This window comes from Bos taurus, chromosome 5 (genome assembly GCF_002263795.3).
Source record: "Bos taurus isolate L1 Dominette 01449 registration number 42190680 breed Hereford chromosome 5, ARS-UCD2.0, whole genome shotgun sequence".
NCBI lineage: Eukaryota > Metazoa > Chordata > Mammalia > Artiodactyla > Bovidae > Bos > Bos taurus.
The window spans coordinates 4,986,501-5,005,457 of NC_037332.1; the positions used below are offsets into that span (position 1 = coordinate 4,986,501).

General features: G+C 42.9%; 1 protein-coding gene across 1 annotated transcript in view; it reads left to right on the forward strand.

Annotated features, from left to right (window-relative positions):
* Positions 1–1,127: 1,127 nt before the first annotated feature.
* Positions 1,128–18,957, forward strand: part of GLIPR1 (GLI pathogenesis related 1) — a 46,406-nt gene continuing 28,576 nt past the window's right edge. The window contains 2 exon segments of the mRNA NM_001076984.2: positions 1,128–1,405; positions 2,211–2,456. Coding sequence (NP_001070452.1) covers positions 1,214–1,405; positions 2,211–2,456 — 438 coding nt within the window. The 5' untranslated portion in view covers positions 1,128–1,213.

An 18,957-nucleotide genomic window follows, 5' to 3' on the forward strand; every position in this document is an offset into this window, starting at 1 on the left:
TGCAGCTGCAAAGCAATCACGTGGGGTAGAGCAGGACTCCCTATCATCAGGGAGGGGTAGGGAAGTTGCTGAATTCAAAAGTATTAGCAACCATGTGAGAGGATGAAAGATCCAGCACGTGAGTAGTCTGTCATCACGCGGAGAGGTGTTACATCCTGTGAACTTAGAGACTAGCTGACCCCGCCTGGGGAGCATGGAGATGAAGTGGGGAGCCTAGCATATGCGTTCTGGCTTTGTCAATCAAGGCAGCGGCTGCAGCCACCCATGTAAGCAAGAGGGCACACTTGACTCCACAGGATCTGATTGCATGAGAAACAAGCTTTAGGATGTGTCTGAGAGACAAACATTGCCCTAGCATGCCTGCAGCAGTCCCACTATTTTCATGACAATACATTGCATTAGCTAAGAAGTTTGTTTGGGTTTTTCCATAATATCTTGCAGCAAAACCCGAATGAACTTTTGGGCCAACAGTAGATGAACAAGATTGTCAAAAGCCAGGAATTCAGAGCATGGACAAAGCTAAGGTTGAAGTTTCAAAGGAGATTATTGCCTTCAAAGGGCCAGGAAATAGGCTCTGGACTGTTATCTGGGGGGAAGAGCATACAGAGGTTTAGCAAGGGCTGCAAAAGTAGGAATCCATTGGCAGTTGTAGTAGCCAGATGCCTCTAAAAATTTACATAACTTTTTTTTTTTCATTTGGTGGTGGGGGATCAACAAAATCAACTCATTCCCATCACATTCACCACTGTGAGTGAATTCTAGGTCCAGTGATGATGTTTACCAGATATTCTAACCACAGTGTGCTGATTTGACTCCAGAAAAAATGTTTTTAAGTATTTTGCAAGACATTTAATGAAATAAGAGATATGTTTTTATTTCACCACCAGAACCTCTTTAAAAATTGAGACTATTATTTCTGGAGATTCCAGAATTTCCTTTGGAAACATCCTCCAACTCAAATGAAAGTCTGGTGTAGTCTCTTAAAAATCCATGTTGCAATAGGTGCTCTGTCACTGAGAATCACCGAAAAGACGGGGTTAAGGCCACAAAATGAGCCACAAACCATATATGGAAAAATGGTTTTCTGCAAACTTGTGGTGAACTCATGTTTTGCTTTCCGTTTTCTCAAAGCTGAAGTCTGCTGTGCTTTGCAAAGCTGACTCACACACCCTTGGAACCTACAGTGTTTCTGGATTCCAGCCCCTGGGGCACCATGTCAGACAGTCTGAGCAGGCGAGTCACATTTGCTGTGACAGCCTGGATGCTCTCCGTGGTCTCCAGTTCTTCCGCTCCAGCAAATACTTTGCCAGATATCGAAAACGAAGATTTTATCAAAGACTGTGTTCGAATGCACAACAAGTTCCGATCATCAGTAACTCCAGCAGCCAGTGATATGCTGTACATGGTAAGAAAACTTCAGTGCTTGTGGCCGAAGTCAGTCAAAAACAAGGGATGTGGATTGCTTTGGGTGGTGAATGCTTGGTAACCCTGGGATCATTTTCTTCTGTGATGAAATTGTGCAGTAGTTTCACTACCTCTGATCAAAGCAAACCCAGTTTTGCTCTGCCTTCTCAATTCTTGTTATAAGGAAGTTCAGCTAGTATGTTTTACTTCTCTTTTAGGGCACTTCCTTTCCTCGGGTCTCAGGTGGAATTTAGTTCTCTCTCTCTCTCTTTTTTTTTTTTTTTTTTGGTCTGTTAATTTTTGTGAAGTTTTGTTGTTTCATTGTTCAACTTCTTTTGTTATTGCTGGCAGAGTGCTGGCTTTCTCAGGAGGGTAGCAGGGGATCCAAGGGAAAGGCTAGGATTTTCATCAGGCTTGAGTTTAAATCCTGGGTCTATGGTTTTGGCCTGGTTTTTAACCTCTTGGAGCCTGATAGTAGAGGGGCTATTTGGGGTATGAAAATTGCAGAAAATATGTGAAACCAGCATATATTATTTTGCAACATAATTGGCCTTGAGTGAGATGTTGGTCTGTGTCACTCTCTTTGATTCTAAATTCCTTGATACCAGATTATCATGTCTCCCACGAACCCTAGTGAAAACTTAAAGACTATAATACGATCCTCCACAAGTGGAGGAACTCCGTCTCTATGGTCCTTCTCCTTTCCGGACGTGGCATCTCGCCTCCCATGCAAATTCCCGCTCTGGTTGCAGTGTTGTGTGAATTGCAGGCTTGACCCTCCTACTCTTTCCTATTTATTTCTGCAGACATGGGACCCACTACTGGCTCAGATTGCAAAAGCATGGGCAAGCCATTGTGAGTTTGCACACAACAAACGGTTGAAACCACCCTACAAGCTGCACCCAAATTTCACTTCACTGGGAGAAAACCTCTGGACTGGGTCTCTATCCATTTTTTCTGTGTCTTCAGCCATCACAGCCTGGTATGATGAAGTTAAATACTATGATTTCAAGACTCGGAAATGCAACAAAGTCTGTGGCCATTACACTCAGGTACGTATCTGACCTAAATTCTCTAGAAATGGTCATCTCATGGGTGAGGGGAAAACTGGAATCTCATGTGAAGAAAATAGAGTATACTAATGTCCCCATCAGAGGAGGCGATGGTACCTCACTCCAGTACTCTTGCCTGGAAAATCCCATGGACGGAGGAGCGTGGTAGGCTGCAATCCATGGGTTCTCGAAGAGTCAGACACGACTGAGCGACTTCACTTTCACTTTTCACTTTCATGCATTGGAGAAGGAAATGGCAACCCACTCCAGTGTTCTTGCCTGGAGAATCCCAGGGACAGGGGAGCCTGGTGGGCTGCTGTCTATGGGGTCGCACAGAGTCAGACACAACTGAAGCGACTTAGCAGCAGCAAGCAGTGTCCCTACAAATATGAGAGAATAGGGATGACAGGCTGTCTTCAAAAATAAATAAATGGAACAGAGTTCAATACCAGAGGAAATGGTGCTTGAAGAGTGTATGACGTGGACAGACATTAAAGGTGAGGCCCACCAATCTGGACAGCCTTTGATTAATTCTGATAACACCCTTCTGCCCATGGTACTTTGTTCCCTTGTGAACAATCAAAGGGCCTTACGAGTGAGTAGATTTATTTCCAGGCCCAGGTGTTGCAGTGGTAAAAGAATCTGCTTGCCAATGCCGGAAACACAAGAGACATGGATTCGATCCTTGGGTCGGGAAGATCCCCTGGAGGAGGAAATGGCAACCGGCTCTAGTTTTCTTGCCTCAAAAATGTCCATGGATACGGGAGCCTGATGGACTGCATACAGTCCATGGGGTTTCAGAGTCAGACACGACTGAACAACTGAGCACACACGAACAAGTCTTCTAGGAAATTTGAGGCAGCTGTTCGGGGACTATAAAATTAGGAGAAGTAAGCCTCTCAGACAGAAACATCAACAAGAACTGGCTCTTCTTTATCCTCGTAGTCTTTCAAACAGGGACTAAATATCTATGATGTAAAGAGGAAGAAAAAAACCCACAGTCCCAGCCTCAATGGAAAGACCAACATGAAAACTTGTACAGACAATCCTGCAGCTATCCTGCCCACAAATCTACAGTATAAGTCTTGATAGCTACATTCAGAGTCTCTCAATGAGATTGTTTTTTAAAAAGTCAAGCTGTTTTTGGCTTCCTAATCCTAACTCATATTTGCAGCATGATGGAAACAAATCCCTAGGAGGCATCTTCTACAGTCTTTTTAATATACTGCCTCCGTATACTGGCCACATCTTGTTCATTTACTTTTATTTTCTGTCAGTCCTTGACAAATAACTAAAGGCAGTGAACCTATGTATGACTGATTTTAATGTAGAAAAAAACTGTTGAAATGATGAAAGTGAAAGTGGCTCAGTTGTGTCCAACTCTTTGTGACTTCATGGACTATACAGTCCATGGAATTCTCCAGGCCAGAACACTGGAGTGGGTAGCCTTTCCCTTTCCCAGGGGATCTTCCCAAACCAGGGATCGAACCCAGGTCTCCCACATTGCAGGTGGATTCTTTACCAGTTGAGCCACAAAGGGAAGCCCAAGAATACTGGAGTGGGTAGCCTATCCCTTCTCTAAAGGATCTCCCTCAGACAAGAATCAAACCATGGTCTCTTGCATTGTAGGCAGATTCTTTACCAACTGAGCTATCAGGGAAATAATGTCTGAGAGCAAAAACATTTCTAACAAGCCAGTGAAGGTGGAACAGTAGATGTTTTTGTTTTTTTATTTCCATATTTATTTGGCTGTGCTGGTCTTAGTTGCAGCGTGCAGGATCTTCTGTCTTCACTGCAGCATGCAAGCTCTTGGTTGTGGCATGTAGGATCTAGTCCTCTGACCAGAGATCAGGACCCCAACCTCCTGCGTTGGGAGCAAGGAAACTTAGCCACTAGGCCACCAGGAAAGTCTGAAGGTGTTTTTAAAGAGCCAAATATTCATAGAAAAAGTCTCAATATATTTCAGTTGTAAAAAAGATTCTGACTGCATTGGTCTCGTTATAGGTGAAACACATTTGGCACAGTTACAGGCGATTGTTATGATGAAAGGGAAAGGGCTGATTTCAGTGAAATCTTCATCTGAAGTTTACTGTAATCAAGGAGGAGCTATCAAATCATCAGTAGCCTTGGTCTCTCTCTTGGAAATATAAATAAGATCTCCTCTAGACTGAACCATTAATTTTGGCTTATGTTAACCAATGAATTTAACCAGAAAACAAGTTTCACTGGATTCCCGCAAATCCCTAAAGGACAAGAAAACTAGATCCAGATTGCCTACAGTGTCATGTGGTGCTATTATGCATCGGGGTGTTAATCTCCAGAAATCACTGTCAGTTTGAAGGTGCTGACTCTCAATATTTAAGCTTCTCACCTATACCAAGTACTTTGTAAAGTATGGGTCACATATTTTAGTTCAGACTCCTAAGAAACAGAGCCTGACATAACAGTTTATTTGCAAGATTTTATTAGACTACAATCGCAGAGAAGTGGGAGGGAGGAGAAATGGGGAGCGTGGTGGGAAATGAGGGCCACATCTGGGAATGGCCCCCAGCCCTTGTTGTTCTCATTCAGTCACTCAGTCGTGTCTGACTCTTTGTGACCCCATGAACTGCAGCATGCCAGGCTTCCCTGTCCTTCAGTATCTCCCAGAGCTTGCTCAGACTCATGTCCATTGAGTCAGTGATGCCATCCAACCATCTCATCCTCTGTCGCCTCCTTCTCCTCCTGCCCTCAGTCTTTCCCAGCATCAGAGTCTTTTCCACTGAGTCATCTCCTAGCCCTTAGGAGTTGACTTTCTTTGGGAAAAGACCTGTGTAAGTGGATGTGTTACAGCATATGGCTAGTGCAGTTTGAAGAAGCTGACAATATGCCATGTGAGCGATGCGGACAGAGCAGCTTACTTGGCCAAAGGGAAGCATGGAGACATAGGACTTGTTCACACAGCAGGAGATATATGAGTGGTTCTGAAACTGAACAAGACTGTCAAATGAAAAAGAATGCAAAGAGAATGACAGGCAAAATTAACAAGATAAAGAAGATGTACAATGTGCACAAATGAGCTTGGTATTTCAGAAAAATGGCAAGCAACCTAGCCTGTCAAATACATAATAATCCAAAGACTGTTAAATTGACAAGACTCCTAAAGTTTGCAGGTTAAGAGACAACTTCATGTCCATCATTCTAGGAAGACAATACAGGAGGAAACTTCATTATACATCACAGAGAACTGAGATTTCAGAGATGGCCCTCCCCAGATTAACTGAACTTAATTGTAAATTTTTCTCTTGTAGCTAGGAGGGGAAAGGAGGGCTAGTATTTGGGACATAAAACAGTTCCTAAATCCACTTCTGTGTAGAAAGGTAGCAGAGCCCAAACTGAGTGATCCTAACCTGCTCTTTTAAGGAGACAACTACAGTCTTTGCCCACCTCAGATGATGGAGAGGCAGTCCAGGGCCTCCCTGGGTCTGGGAAGATGCAGCACCAGCAACTACTGTTTTAAGTGAATACATAAAATATATAACCTTTTAAGGTATGTAGCTCTCTGCATTTAAGATCTCATTCAACTCTCACTATACACTTCTAAGAGATGCTGTTATCCATAGATAGATAAACAGGCTCAGACAGATCAAGAAGTCGTTATCCCAGTGCCATTTAGCTAGTAAGAGGAAGAGTCGGGAGTCAGATATGATATGCTGCAAAGATTAAAAAATATAATGTGTGTAAATCACCTAGTAAAGTACTATTGTTTAGTAGTCATTGAACAAAGTTTAGATTTGTTCCATGAGTTATTTTTCCACCAATTATATTGGAAGAAGGCTCTGACAGCTTGGTCAAAGAATTCCTGTTTTTATCCTTGCAAGAAACCTTGCTAGGGTGTTCAGGATTACTCAGCTGCCATTTTAAAATCATGCTGGAAATGACCTTGAGTGGGTATTTTTAACTTCCCACTTAGCCTCATCTGTTAGATTTTGGTTGGTGAGCAGTGGTTTACAGAGTAAAGGCAATAGATAAAGATTCATTATTACTTCATGAAAGTGTGTTATTTCTGGACATGTTAACACTTTAGTTCTGTCTTCACTAGAGATAAATTTGAACTGTGGAAGAATTTGGCTATATTCATATGGAAGATTATTCAAATTAGATATTTTGTTGCCAACAGATTTGCTCTAAGTTTCTGAATGCTGCTAAGTCACGTCAGTCGTGTCAAACTCTGTGCGACCCCATAGATGGCAGCCCACCAGGCTCCCCCGTCCCTGGGATTCTCCAGGCAACAATACTGGAGTGGGTTGCCATTTCCTTCTCCAGTGCATGAAAGTGAAAAGTGCAAGTGAAGTCACTCAGTCGAGTCCGACTCTTCACGACCCCATGGACTGTAGCCTACCAGGCTCCTCCATCCGTGGGATTTCCCAGGCAAGAGTACTGGAGTGGGTTGCCACTGCCTTCTCCTAAGTTTCTGAATAGTTAGATTTAAATAGCTGGGAAGGCAGCAGCTCAGGTTTGATAGTTCTAACAGTGTCCACTAGAAGGCACTATTGATCTCATTTCTGGTTTTATTCCCCCCACCCCACCCCCGAACACACACACCTTTAAATTTTAATTTTTACACCCTTGAAAAACTGATGGAAAGTATGATGTCTCAGTTTGTGTGGCTGATTTTATATATGTTGTATATTATTGATAATAAGTCAGATGAACTGAGACTTGAAAGGAGAAGGTAAAAGGGAATTGTCAAGATGAGACATGCCTGCTCTCACTTGGCTGAGTTCCCCAGAGGCAATGTTTTTGTTAAGTGTAAATTCCTAATTCTGCTAAAAAGGAACACACTCCGGAAGCATCTTGCTTAGGGCATGGACAGTCTTTGTACTTCGTGGTCAAGTAGAATTAGGTTCCACCCCTCATCTATAAAAATCGGGGCAATGCCTATTTATTGATCTGTTTTGTGATTAAATGTGCTGAACACTATCGTGGCGCTAGGGAAATTCTCAATGTGTAGCTCTTATTTTTTAATTTTTGTTTAACATATTAAAAGAAATGAAAACATGCAACCAGAATCTGCCTGATAAAAAAATTTTCAAAAGTTTTAAAGCAAAAGAAAATTAGTCAAAAGAGAATAAAACAGGAACATTTGCTGAGAGCTTGCTATGTTTCAGAAGCTGTTTCAAGTGCTTTCTTCTAAGCCCATTTAAATTGTCACAATAAGCCTATTGAGCACCTTTGTTATCCTATTTAATAGACAAGGAAGCTGAGATCTAGGTCACACACTGAGTGGCTGAGCTGGAATATGAACTTGGTCTTTGTAGTCCTAGAGCCTATGAAGTTGCACCCCAAACCTGGATGCCCATGAAGCTATTAAAAAGAGACCAACATGAATGGATAAATAAACCTGATATATCCTGCAGTAAGTATTATTCAGCAATGAAAAGGACAGTGACTCTTCATGAATTGAATGACATAATGGATTTCAAATGCTTGTACTTAGTGAAAAAAGTCAGACTGAAAAGTCTACATTTAAACTGATTCCATTTATATAATATTCTGCAAAAAAGCAAAACTACAGAAAACAGATTAGTGATTGCCTGGGAGTAGGGATAAGAACTGACCACAAAGGCACACAAGGGAGCTTTGGGGGAAATGTTCTAGATCTTGAATATGGTAGCAGATGCACAACTGCACGCTTTTGTCAAAATTCATAGAACTATGCACCTAAAAAGATGTCTTTTATGTTAACTACAACCTGACCTAGAGACCAACAGGCTTCCCAGGTGGCATTAGTGGTAAAGAACCCACCTGCCAATAATAACAAGACAAAAAAAATAGCATATAGCATTAAAGGTGTGTGGGGGAGGAATACAAAGATTAAGACTACTCAAGATACAGCACTATCAAGAGGTGTTCGAAGACAAAAGGATAAAAATATAAAACGTGAGACTCAGGTGATAGTTCATACAACATTGCCAGTTACCGTGAAATAAGAATTCCCCTGAGGAACTTGTTAAAATAAGCTTTTTTAAAAAACTTTATTTTTATCGGAGTACTGTTGCTGTTCAGTTGCTCAGTCCTGTCTGACTCTTTGCAACCCCATTGACTGCAGCGTGCCGGGCTTCCCTGTCCTTCACTGTCTATCTCCTGGAGTTTGCTCAGACTCATGCCCATTAAATCAGTGATGCCGTCCAACCATCTTATCCTCTGTCGTTCCCTTCTCCTCCTTCCTTCACTCTTTCCCAGCATCAGGGTCTTTTCTAATGAGTCAGCTCTTCACATCAGGTGGCCAAAGTATTGGAGATTCAGCTTCAGCATCAGTCCTTCCAATGAATATTCAGGACTGATTCCTTTAGGATTGACTGATTTGATCTCCTTGAAGTCCAAGGGACTCTCAAGAGTCTTCTCCAACACCACAGTTCAAAAGCATCAATTGTTTGGTTCTCAGCCTTCTTTGTGGTCTAGCTCTCACATCCTACATCCATACATGACCACTGGAAAAACCATATCTTTGACTATATGGATCTTTATCAGCAAAGCGATGTCTCTGGTTTGCAATAGCTTTTCTTCCAAGAAGCAAGCATCTTTTAATTTCATGGCTGCAGTCACCACCTGCAGTGATTTTGGAGCCCAAGAAAATCAAGTCACTGTTTTCATTATTTCCCCATCTATTTGCCATGAAGTGATGAGACTGGATGTCATGATCTCAGTTTTCAGAATGTTGAGTTCTAAGCCAGCTTTTTCAGTCTCCTCTTTCACCTTCATCAAGAGGCTCTTTAGTTCCACTGCCATTAGGGTGGTGTCATCTGCATATCTGAGGTTGTTACGATATTTCTCCCTGCAATCTTGATTCCAGTTTGTGCTCCATCCAGCCCAACATTTCCCATGAACTGCTCTATGTAAAAGTTAAATAAGTAGGGTGACAATATTCAGCCTTGACATACTCCTTTCCCAATTTGGAACCAGTCCATTGTTCCATGTTCAGTTCTAACTGTTGCTTCTTGACCTGCATACAGGTTTCTCAGGAGGCAGGTAAGGTGATCTGGTATTCCTGTCTCTTTAAGAATTTCCCACAGTTTGTTGTGATCCACACAGTCAAAGGCTTTAGTGTAGTCAATGAAGCAGAAGTAGATGTTTTTCTGGAATCCCTTTGCTTTTTCTATGATCCAGCAGCTGTTGGCAATTTAATCTCTAGTTCCTCTGCTTTGTCTAAATCCATCTTGAACATGTGGAAGTTTTTGGTTCACATGTTGTTGAAGCCTAGCTTGAAGGGTTTTAAGCATGATCTTGCTAGCATGTGAAATGAGTGCAATTGTGCTGTAGTTTGAGCATTCTTTGGCATTGCCCTTCTTTGGGATTGGAATGAAAACTGACCTTTTCCAGTCCTGTGGCCACTGCTGAGTTTTCAAAATTTGCTGGCATGTTGAGTGCAGCACTTTCACAGCATCATTAGAGTATAGCTGACTAAAAATGTTATGATAGTTTCAGGTGACAGCAAAGGGACTCAGCCAGACATAAATATGTATCCATTCTTCCCCAAACCCCCCTCCCAATAACAAGTTTTTTAGGCTGAATAATATTCCAGATTGTGTGTATATATACACCACGTTTTCCTTAAGGAAATGCTGTCATTTGCAACAACATGGACAGATCTAGAGGGTATTGTGCTAAGTAAAATAAGTCAGAGAGAGAGAAACACCATAGAGAAACACCATATGATGTCACTCATGTGTGAGATCTAAAAAAATAAACACTTAGAAAACAGATTGGTGGTTGCCAATGGGGGCAGGTAGGTGAAATGGGTGAACAGGGTCAAAACTTGCAGTTATAAATAAGTCCTGGGGATGTAATGGGTAGCATGGTGGCTACACTTAACAATCCTGTATTGTGTATTTGAAAGTTGCTAAAAGAATGTGAGAAACACAGTCACCAGCCCAAAACCAAGGGAGGGACTCGGAGACACGAAGCACAGCAAAAGCAAAACTTCTACTGAATGTCTTGCAAGAGCCGGTGTCTGGCGGCAGGCACACCAGGGACGGTTGCAGCGAGCACTTCTACTCCCTGGAGCACGAATGCCTCCCTGGTTCCCCATTGGCTGAGTACCATGGGGTTACAATCTTCCCAGACTGCACTGCTTCTCATAGGGTATTCTTTCTTCTCCCTTCCCATCCTAAGTTCACAGTTCTCAACTAGGACTTTAGTTTATCCCTTCCCAAGCATCCTGTTAGCTTAGAGACTCTCCAGTTGTAAGCTGTTAGGTAAGACTAGCTTGCTAGTAATTTTTCAAGACAAAATTAGCTAGCTCTGAGTGGAAAACCATTTGTTAATAATTTTCCACCCAAGGCCAGCTACTTTGTTCCGAAAATGAACCACTTCAAGTTCCATTTCTTATAGAGACTATATCTTAAAAGTTCTCATCACAAGAAAAGAAGTTGTAACCATGTGTAGTAATAGGTATTAACCAGACACTGTGGTGACCATTTTGCAATATATACAAATACTGAATCATTATGTTGTACATGGGAAATTAATATAATTTTATGTCAGTTACAGCTCAATTTTTAAAAAAATCAGATTTCAAGGACAATTCCAGAGATTCTCATGTAGTAGAACTGAGATGGGCCCAGAAATCTGCATTTTAAACAAAGCACTCAAAGAGAAGTCAATTTGAGATGCAGTGATAGAAATGAAGAAATTTTAAAAGTAAACACAAAAATAATTGAGAAATTAAAGTACAAGAATCAAACCTGAAAATGAATGGCTAGGTGCTCTCAGGAAGAGAGAGAGGCTTAATTCACTTGGTTACCTGGAGTTCCCTGCAAGGGATTCTAGGGTGAGAGGTGGGAAGGGGAACACCCTACTTGGATCTGGGAGCAGTGAAGGGGTCATCTTTCACCAAAGGAGAGCACTGCTCCTCTGGGAGACCAGTACCTGCCTCCCTAGCTCCTCCCTAGTTGTCACACAAAAAGAAGGTGGAATGCAAAGTGCCCCCCACAGGCCTTCCACCACCTCCTACTCCATCAATAGAGGCTTCCCTTGTGGCTCAGCTGGTAAAGAATCTGCCCGCAATGTGGGAGACCTGGGTTCGATCCCTGGGTTGGGAAGATCCCCTGGAAAAGGGAAAGGCTACCCACTCCAGTATTCTGGCCTGGAGAATTCCATGAACTGTATAGTCCATTGGGTCGCAAAGAGTTGGACACGACTGAGCGACTTTCACTTCACTTCACTCCATCAATAAGCGTTGGAAACACTCAGTCTCCATTCCAATTCTCTACCCTCATGCTATACTCTCTCCCCAGAGAGCTGTTCTTAACTGATTGTTTTCCTTTTCTTTTTTTTTTTTTTAAGTAAATTTGGCTTTTTCCTGGGTCAAACCGGCACACAGGCCTTGGTTCTGTGAGTCTTTCCCACCTCAGGGTTGGTTCCCCAGGGATGCCCTCTGCTGGGAGACTTGTCCTTGCTCCCAAGCCAGCTCACTTCCGCATCAGCCTCACTCACGCAGAACAGGGTCCCTGCTACAAACTCCGGAAGCACCCTCTGCTTCCTCTTCACAGACCTCAAAACCTGTGTGCAATGGTTTCTGGACAGCTGCTCTCCACATTTAGTGAAGGCACACACTGGTTCCAGGGCTTCGCCTTTCTAAACCCCCTATTTGGCAAAACTAGTCCCAGAATTTGGAGAAGGAAATGCCAACCCACTCTGGTACTCTTGACTGGAAAATCCCAAGGACCGAGAAGCCTGGTAGCCACAGTCTATGGGCTCGAAAAGAGTTGGACACGACTGAGCGACTTCACTTTCACTCTCAGTCCCAGAATTTATATATATACATATATATATATATATATTATAGAGAGAGAGTTGGTGTTTTATATATATGTATGTAACCAAGAAGGGTTAATTTGAAATGTACACTGGATCTGCTTCTGCGACTCTGACCCTTTTTTGCTATTATAAACATACATCATGGCCCAACTCAGGGAGATAACCTGAGCTGCCCACCTGTGAAGGACTGTAAGGAAGGGAAACAACACATTCCCCTGCCGGAGGCCTGGCATTCTAGGGGACATTTGCAAGGACTGAAGTCTTTTTACTTTGTTTCCGCACCTCCCCTCTATCTCTGATTTATAAAAGAACCTGGCAACCAGGCTCTGACAAGATAGTTATTTCGAGATGCTCCCCTGCCATCTTCTGGGTCAGCCAGCTCCCAGTTAAAGTCTCTTCATTGCCTCGACCCCTCAGATTCATTGGCCTGTCATGTGGCAGCAGAGCAAGCTTGGATGAGGTAAAATTTAGCTGAGCCAGCCAGGAGCCTCGCTGCTCGTAGCTAGCCGGCCCTGATCAGGGAATATTGGGGCAAGACCCAGCAGCTGCTGAGACCATTTGTCCTGAGGTTCTTTCCTTCAAGAGTCCCTGAAGTGGCACCGGCTACCTCCAACACTTGGCCATTGAGACAAGGAACCCCCAGATTTCTATAGAGTCCATGGACTCAATTTGTCTACCCAAATCCATAGCTGGTTCAGCTGGTTCGCTTGCTTTGTGTGCCCTTTTGTGTTATGAACGGACAAGCTCAGTTTTGGAGGGTAAGTTGCTCCAGTGTGCGCACCAGGAACATTTTTTCCCCTCAATGTGGGCTCTTCCTTTACAGGACAAGCCGCTATGGTTGGGGTACCCTGTTGGAGAGGGTGAGTATTGTTGGACTCTACCCTGATCTGGTTCATTTAGAGAACTAGTTATTGTGGGGCAAGACCACCCTGGTTGGAATTAGCCCATTTGTTTTGTAGGGTACATTTATGTATCTGATTTGGGAATCAGTTCAGTTGGAACCAGTTCATTGGGGAGCTAGTTCTTGTGAAGGTGGGCAGCCTAGCTGGAATTAGTTTGTTTGTTTTGTAAGGTAAACCTATTTACCTAATTGGGGAAATCGGGTCATCTGTGCAATGATGCTGAAATTTGTGCTATTTTTCTTGTAATTCATCTGCGTCTTTTGTGTTTTGGTGTTATAAAGTTTATAAAAATGGGAAATATTTCATCTGTCCCAAAGGAAAGATTTTTAAATATTAAATATGTTAAGATCAGAACAATGGCCCCTGAATGGCTCACAATTAAGCAATCTGGTGGTCAGAAGCACTTTACAAAGGAGAGGAACACCCATATTGAATAGGCCCAGGGGCTCTCTTGGACTTGAGGCATCCAATACTAACTTCTTCTACAGGAGCCCCAGGTAACTTTGATAGTGGGGGACAAGTTGATTGACTCTCTAAAAGAAATTACTCTCTTTTGTAAGTTAAACACGCAAATTACCTTTTCCCCAGAACCGCGTGATATCAAGGTTCTACCACGGCCTTTTTGACCAATCTGGGGTACGTTGCCTCCAATTTGGGGTGTTCTCCCTGTGAAGGGAAACTGCATTTATAAGGTGCTTTGGGGAAGGTCACTGGTCTAATGGGACTGTGAGGTCATGTTAATATGACTTTCCAGCTTATTCTGGTTACTTTGGTAATGTGCAAACATCTGGTAATACGAGTTTCCTCCAAGGCTTCCTTTATGGTTTTCTCATTTCTTTCTCCTCAAGCCCACTATGAACAGCTGAGCGGCTGTGGGAACAACTGAGGAACTGTGGCCAGGCTTATTCTCTAGCTGTTGTTCAGTCGCTCGGTTGTGTCCGACTGTTTGTGACCCCATGGACTGTAGCACTCCAGGCTTCCCTGTCCTTCACCATCTGCTGTAACTTGGTGAAACCCATGTCCATTGAATTGGTGATGCCATCTTGTCCTCTGTTGTCTCCTTATCCTCCTGCCTTCAATCTTTGCCCGCATAAGGATTTTTCCAGAGTCTGCTTTTCACATCAAGTGGCCAAGTACTGGAGCTATAGCTTCAGCATCATTTATGTTTTGGTGTTATAAAGTTTATAAAAATGGGAAATATTTCATTTCAATTGCCCTGCTTCATTGGAAGATCTTTGGGGTCCATATTAGATATGTTAAGATCAGAAGAACAATGGCCCCTGAAAGGCTCACAATTAAGCAATCTTCCCCAAAGATCCTTCCAATGAATATTCAGGGCTGATTTCCTTTAGGATTGACTGGTTTAATCTCCTTGTAGTCCAGGGGACTCTCAAGAGTCTTCTCCAGTGCCACAGTTGATCACACCATCATGGTTATATGGGTCATTGAGATCTTTATGGTATAGTTCTTCTGTGTATTCTTGCCAGCTCTTCTTAATATCTTCTGCTTCTGTTAGGTCCATACCATTTCTGTCCTTTATTGTGCCCATCTTTGCATGACATGTTCCCTTGGTATCTCTAATTTTCTTGAATAAATCTCTCGCCTTTCCCATTCTATCATTTTCTTCTCTCTCTTTGCGTTGTTCACTTACAAAGGTTTCTTTATCTCTCCTTGTATTCTTTGGGACTCTGCATTCAGACGGATATTTCCTTCCCTTTCTCCTTTGCATTTCATGTCTCTTCTTTACTCAGCTATTTGTAAGGCCTCCTCAGACAATCATTTTGCCTTTCTTTTTTCTTGGGGATGGTTTTAATCACTGCTTCCTGTACAGTGTTACAAACCTCTGTCCATAGTTCTTCAGGCACTCTGTCTATCAGATCTAACCCCTGATTCTATCTGTCACTTCTGCTGTATAATTATAAAGGATGATTTGGGTCATACTTGAATGTCCTAGTTATTTCCCCTTTCTTCAGTTGAAGTCTGAATTTTCAAAAAGGAGATATGATCTGAGCTACAGTCAGCTTCCAGTCTTGTTTTTACTGACTTTATAGAGCTTCTCCATCTTTGGCTGCAAAGAATATAATCAATCTGATTTCAGTGTTGACCAGCTGGTGATGTCTATGTGTATAGTCATGTCTTACATTGTTGGAAGAACATGTTTGCTATGACCAGTGTGTTCTCTTGGCAAAACTCTGTTAGCCTTTGCCCTGCTTCATCTTGTACTCCAAGGCCAAACTTGCCTGTTACTCCAGGTATCTCTTGATTTCCTACTTTTGCATTCCAGTCCCCTAGGATGAAAAGGACATTCTTTTTTGGTGCTAGTTCTAGAAGTTCTTGTAGGTTTTCTTAGAACCATTCAACTTTAGCTTCTTTGGCATTAGTGGTTGGGGCATAGACTTGGATTATTCTGATGGTGAATGCTTTGCCTTGGAAATGAACTGAGATCATTCTGTTGTTTTTGAGATTGCACCCAAATACTGCATTTCAGACTCTTTTTTTGATTTTGAGAGCTAACCCATTTCTTCTAAGGGATTCTTGCCCACAGTAGTAGATATAATGGTCATCTGAATTAAATTTGCCCGTTTGCATCCATTTTAGTTCACTGATTGCTAAAATGCTGATGTTCACTCTCACCATCTCCTGTTTGACCACTTCCAATTTACCTTGATTCATGGACCTGACATTCCAGGTTTCTATGCAATATTGTTCTTTGCAGCATCTGACTTTACTTCCATCGCCAGTCACAACCACAACTGGGCATTGTTTTCACTTTGGCTCCATCTCTTCATTCTTTCTTGCGTTATTTCTGTACTCTTCTCCAGGAGCATATTTAGCACCTCCCAGCCTGGGGAGTTCATCTTTCAGTGTTACATCTTTTTGCCTTTTCATACTGTTCATGGGGTTCTCCAGGCAAGAATTCTGAAATGGTTTGCCATTGCATTATCTAGTTGACTGCATTTTGTCAGAACTCTCCACCGTGACCTGTCCGTCTTGGGTGGCCCTACATGGCATGGCTCATAGTTTCATTGAGTTAGACAAGGCTGTGGTCCGTGTGATCAGTTTGGTTAGTTTTCTGTGATTGTGGTTTTCATTCTATCTGCCCTCTGATGGATAAGGATAAGAGGCTTGTACTTAGCCTCTTGAGGATACTGGCTGTGGGGAAAACTGGGTCTTGCTCTGGTGGGTAAGGTCATGCTCAGTAAATCTTTAATCCAACTTTTGTGCTGATGGGTGTGGCTGTGTTCCCTCCCTGAATTTGGCCTGAGGCGAAAGTATGGTAGGGGTAATGGTGACCTCCTCCAAAAGGGCTTATGCCAGCATGCCATGCCTTCCAGGACTGCTGCGGTTAATGTCCCTGACCCTGAGATTAGGTCAACCCCTGACCCCGCTGGAGACTCCTGGGCACTCACAGGCAGGTCTGACGCAGTCTCTTGTGGGGTCCCTGCTCCTTTCTCCTGGGTCCTGCTGCACAAGGTCTTGTTTGTGCCCTCCAAGAGTCTCTGTTTCCCCAGTCCTGTGGAAGTTCTGGAATCAAATCCCACTGGCCTTCAAAGTCAGATTTCCTGGAGATTCTCAGTCCCTTTGCCGGATCCCCTGGTTGGGAAGTCTGCTGTGGGCCCTAGAACTTTGCGATGCTATGAGGACTTCTGTGGTGCAATTGTTCTCCAGTTTGTGGGTTGGTTGCCTGCTCAGCGGCTCTGTAGTGGGGCCAATGGCAACCTCTTCCCAGAGAACTTAAGCTGCGCGCTGTGCCTCTGAAGATTGCTGCTGCCAGAGCCCCCGTCCCTGAAGGCAGGCCACCACAGGAGACGCAGGGCAGCAGCGCTTGCTCTCTGGCGTGTTCCGAAGTCCCACAGCCCCCTGTGCTATCTCGGCAGGAGAGAGCCGTCCTTGCCTCTCCTCCCTGGCTGCTTGGATCACAGGGCGGACCCCTCAGTCTGTCTTCCCTCTGTCTTCTGTTCCCTTTGCCTCTTTCCCCCTCGGTCCAGATTGATTTGCTGGAGCCCGGGTGTTGCCTCTGAGCCTTCCAGAGGGGCCTTCTCCCTCAGGCTAGAGGGAAGGGTGAAGCTTTCCAACATGGGTAGATAGATGTGTCAGTCCTGCTTGGGGAGGCCACCCAATTCTTTGGGGAAAGGATGGAAAAACAAAACTGTCTTTGGTTTACAAATGTAATCTTAACAGACCAGAAAGGTGATTCCAAAAATCCTTTCACCACCCCCAAACCTTCCCTGTTCATCTCACGAAGGAAGTGTTATTCACTCAGTCGTGTCTGACTCTTTGCAACCCCATGGTCTGTGGCCTGCCAGGCTCCCCTGCCTATGGGGTTTTCCAGGCAAAAACACTGGAGTGGGTTGCCATGCCCTTCTCCAGGGGATCTTCCTGACCCAGGGATGAAACTCTGCAGGCAGATTCTTTACCAACTGAGCTACCATAGAAGCTTCATCTTATGAAGTTTGTAAATGTTAAACAAAGGGGAAACAAAATAACCCTAGAAAGAATTTGCCTGTATCTTTGAGAGGCAAATGTCCTCACAGGTCTTCTCAGAAACCTTTATTTCTGCTGTCTTTTTAATGGAAATTTTAGAAAGGGTAAAATAATTTAGAAGCTGGCTTGTCCAAGGTAATTAAAAGTTGCTTTTCCTACAGATATTAATATTTAGCCATCTATCCAAGTGAGCCTGACTTGGTTCCTCTGTGAGAACCCCAAATTTAATCCTACCTTGTTATAAACTAATGGGCTTTATATTACTGTACCTGACTCAGGATTGAAATAAGAACTGAGGCCTCACTGTATGTACATGTCTGTATGTGTCTTTTTTTTTTTTTTTTTTTTAATCACATTGCCGCAGTTAATATGAGTTGCAGGTTCACGTGAACTGGACATATTTAATATTAAATTTGTACCTAGTATTAATGTTTAAGTTTGCTTATCTAATAATAATAGTATAGAGATGTCTTGAGTCATCATCATGTTAAATACAAAGTTAAGTATACTTTCATTGTGCCTAGGTTTAACAGAAATAAAATATTATATTTGTTAGAGATTTGTCAGCCAAAATATACCTCAGTGTGGAAAAAACTTTAAGAAAACTAAGATACGTGTTTTCAGTAGGAGTGAAGAATAAAAAAAAAAAAACATATTGAAGACCTATGCATGATCAGGATTTCATAAGAGTAGATTGAATTTGGTTGGGTGAATGAGTCTTGGTGATGAATCTTGTTTGGGAGTAAGCTAAGACTTGGATTTGACTTTTGTTTCTGTTCAGGGAAAACCTTTCTTGGAATGCCATTTTGATGACAGATTATATGACCTTTTTGCCTTCAAGTAATGTGTATTCACTTTTGAGGTCTCTGGTTATTTTGGTTGTTTTTGTTGTTCGGTTGTTATGTCCTGTCCGACTTTTGTGATCCCATGAACGGCAGCATGCCAGGCTTCCCTGTCCTTCACTATCTCCCAGAGCTTGCTAAAACTCATGTCCATTAAATCAGTGATGCCATCCAACTATCTCATCCTCTGTCATCCCCTTCATCTGCCCTCAATCTTCCCCAGCATCAGGGTCTTTTCCAATGAGTCGGCTCTTTACATCAGGTGGCCAAAGTATTGGAGCTTCAGCTTCAACATCAGTCCTTCCAATGAACACCCAGGACTGATCTCCTTTAGGATGTACTGGTTGGATCTCCTTGCAGTCCAAGTGACTCTCAAGAGTCTTATCCAGCATGACATTTTGAAAGCATCATTTCTTCAGTGCTCAGCCTTCTTTATGGTCCAACTCCCACATCCATACATGACTGTTGGAA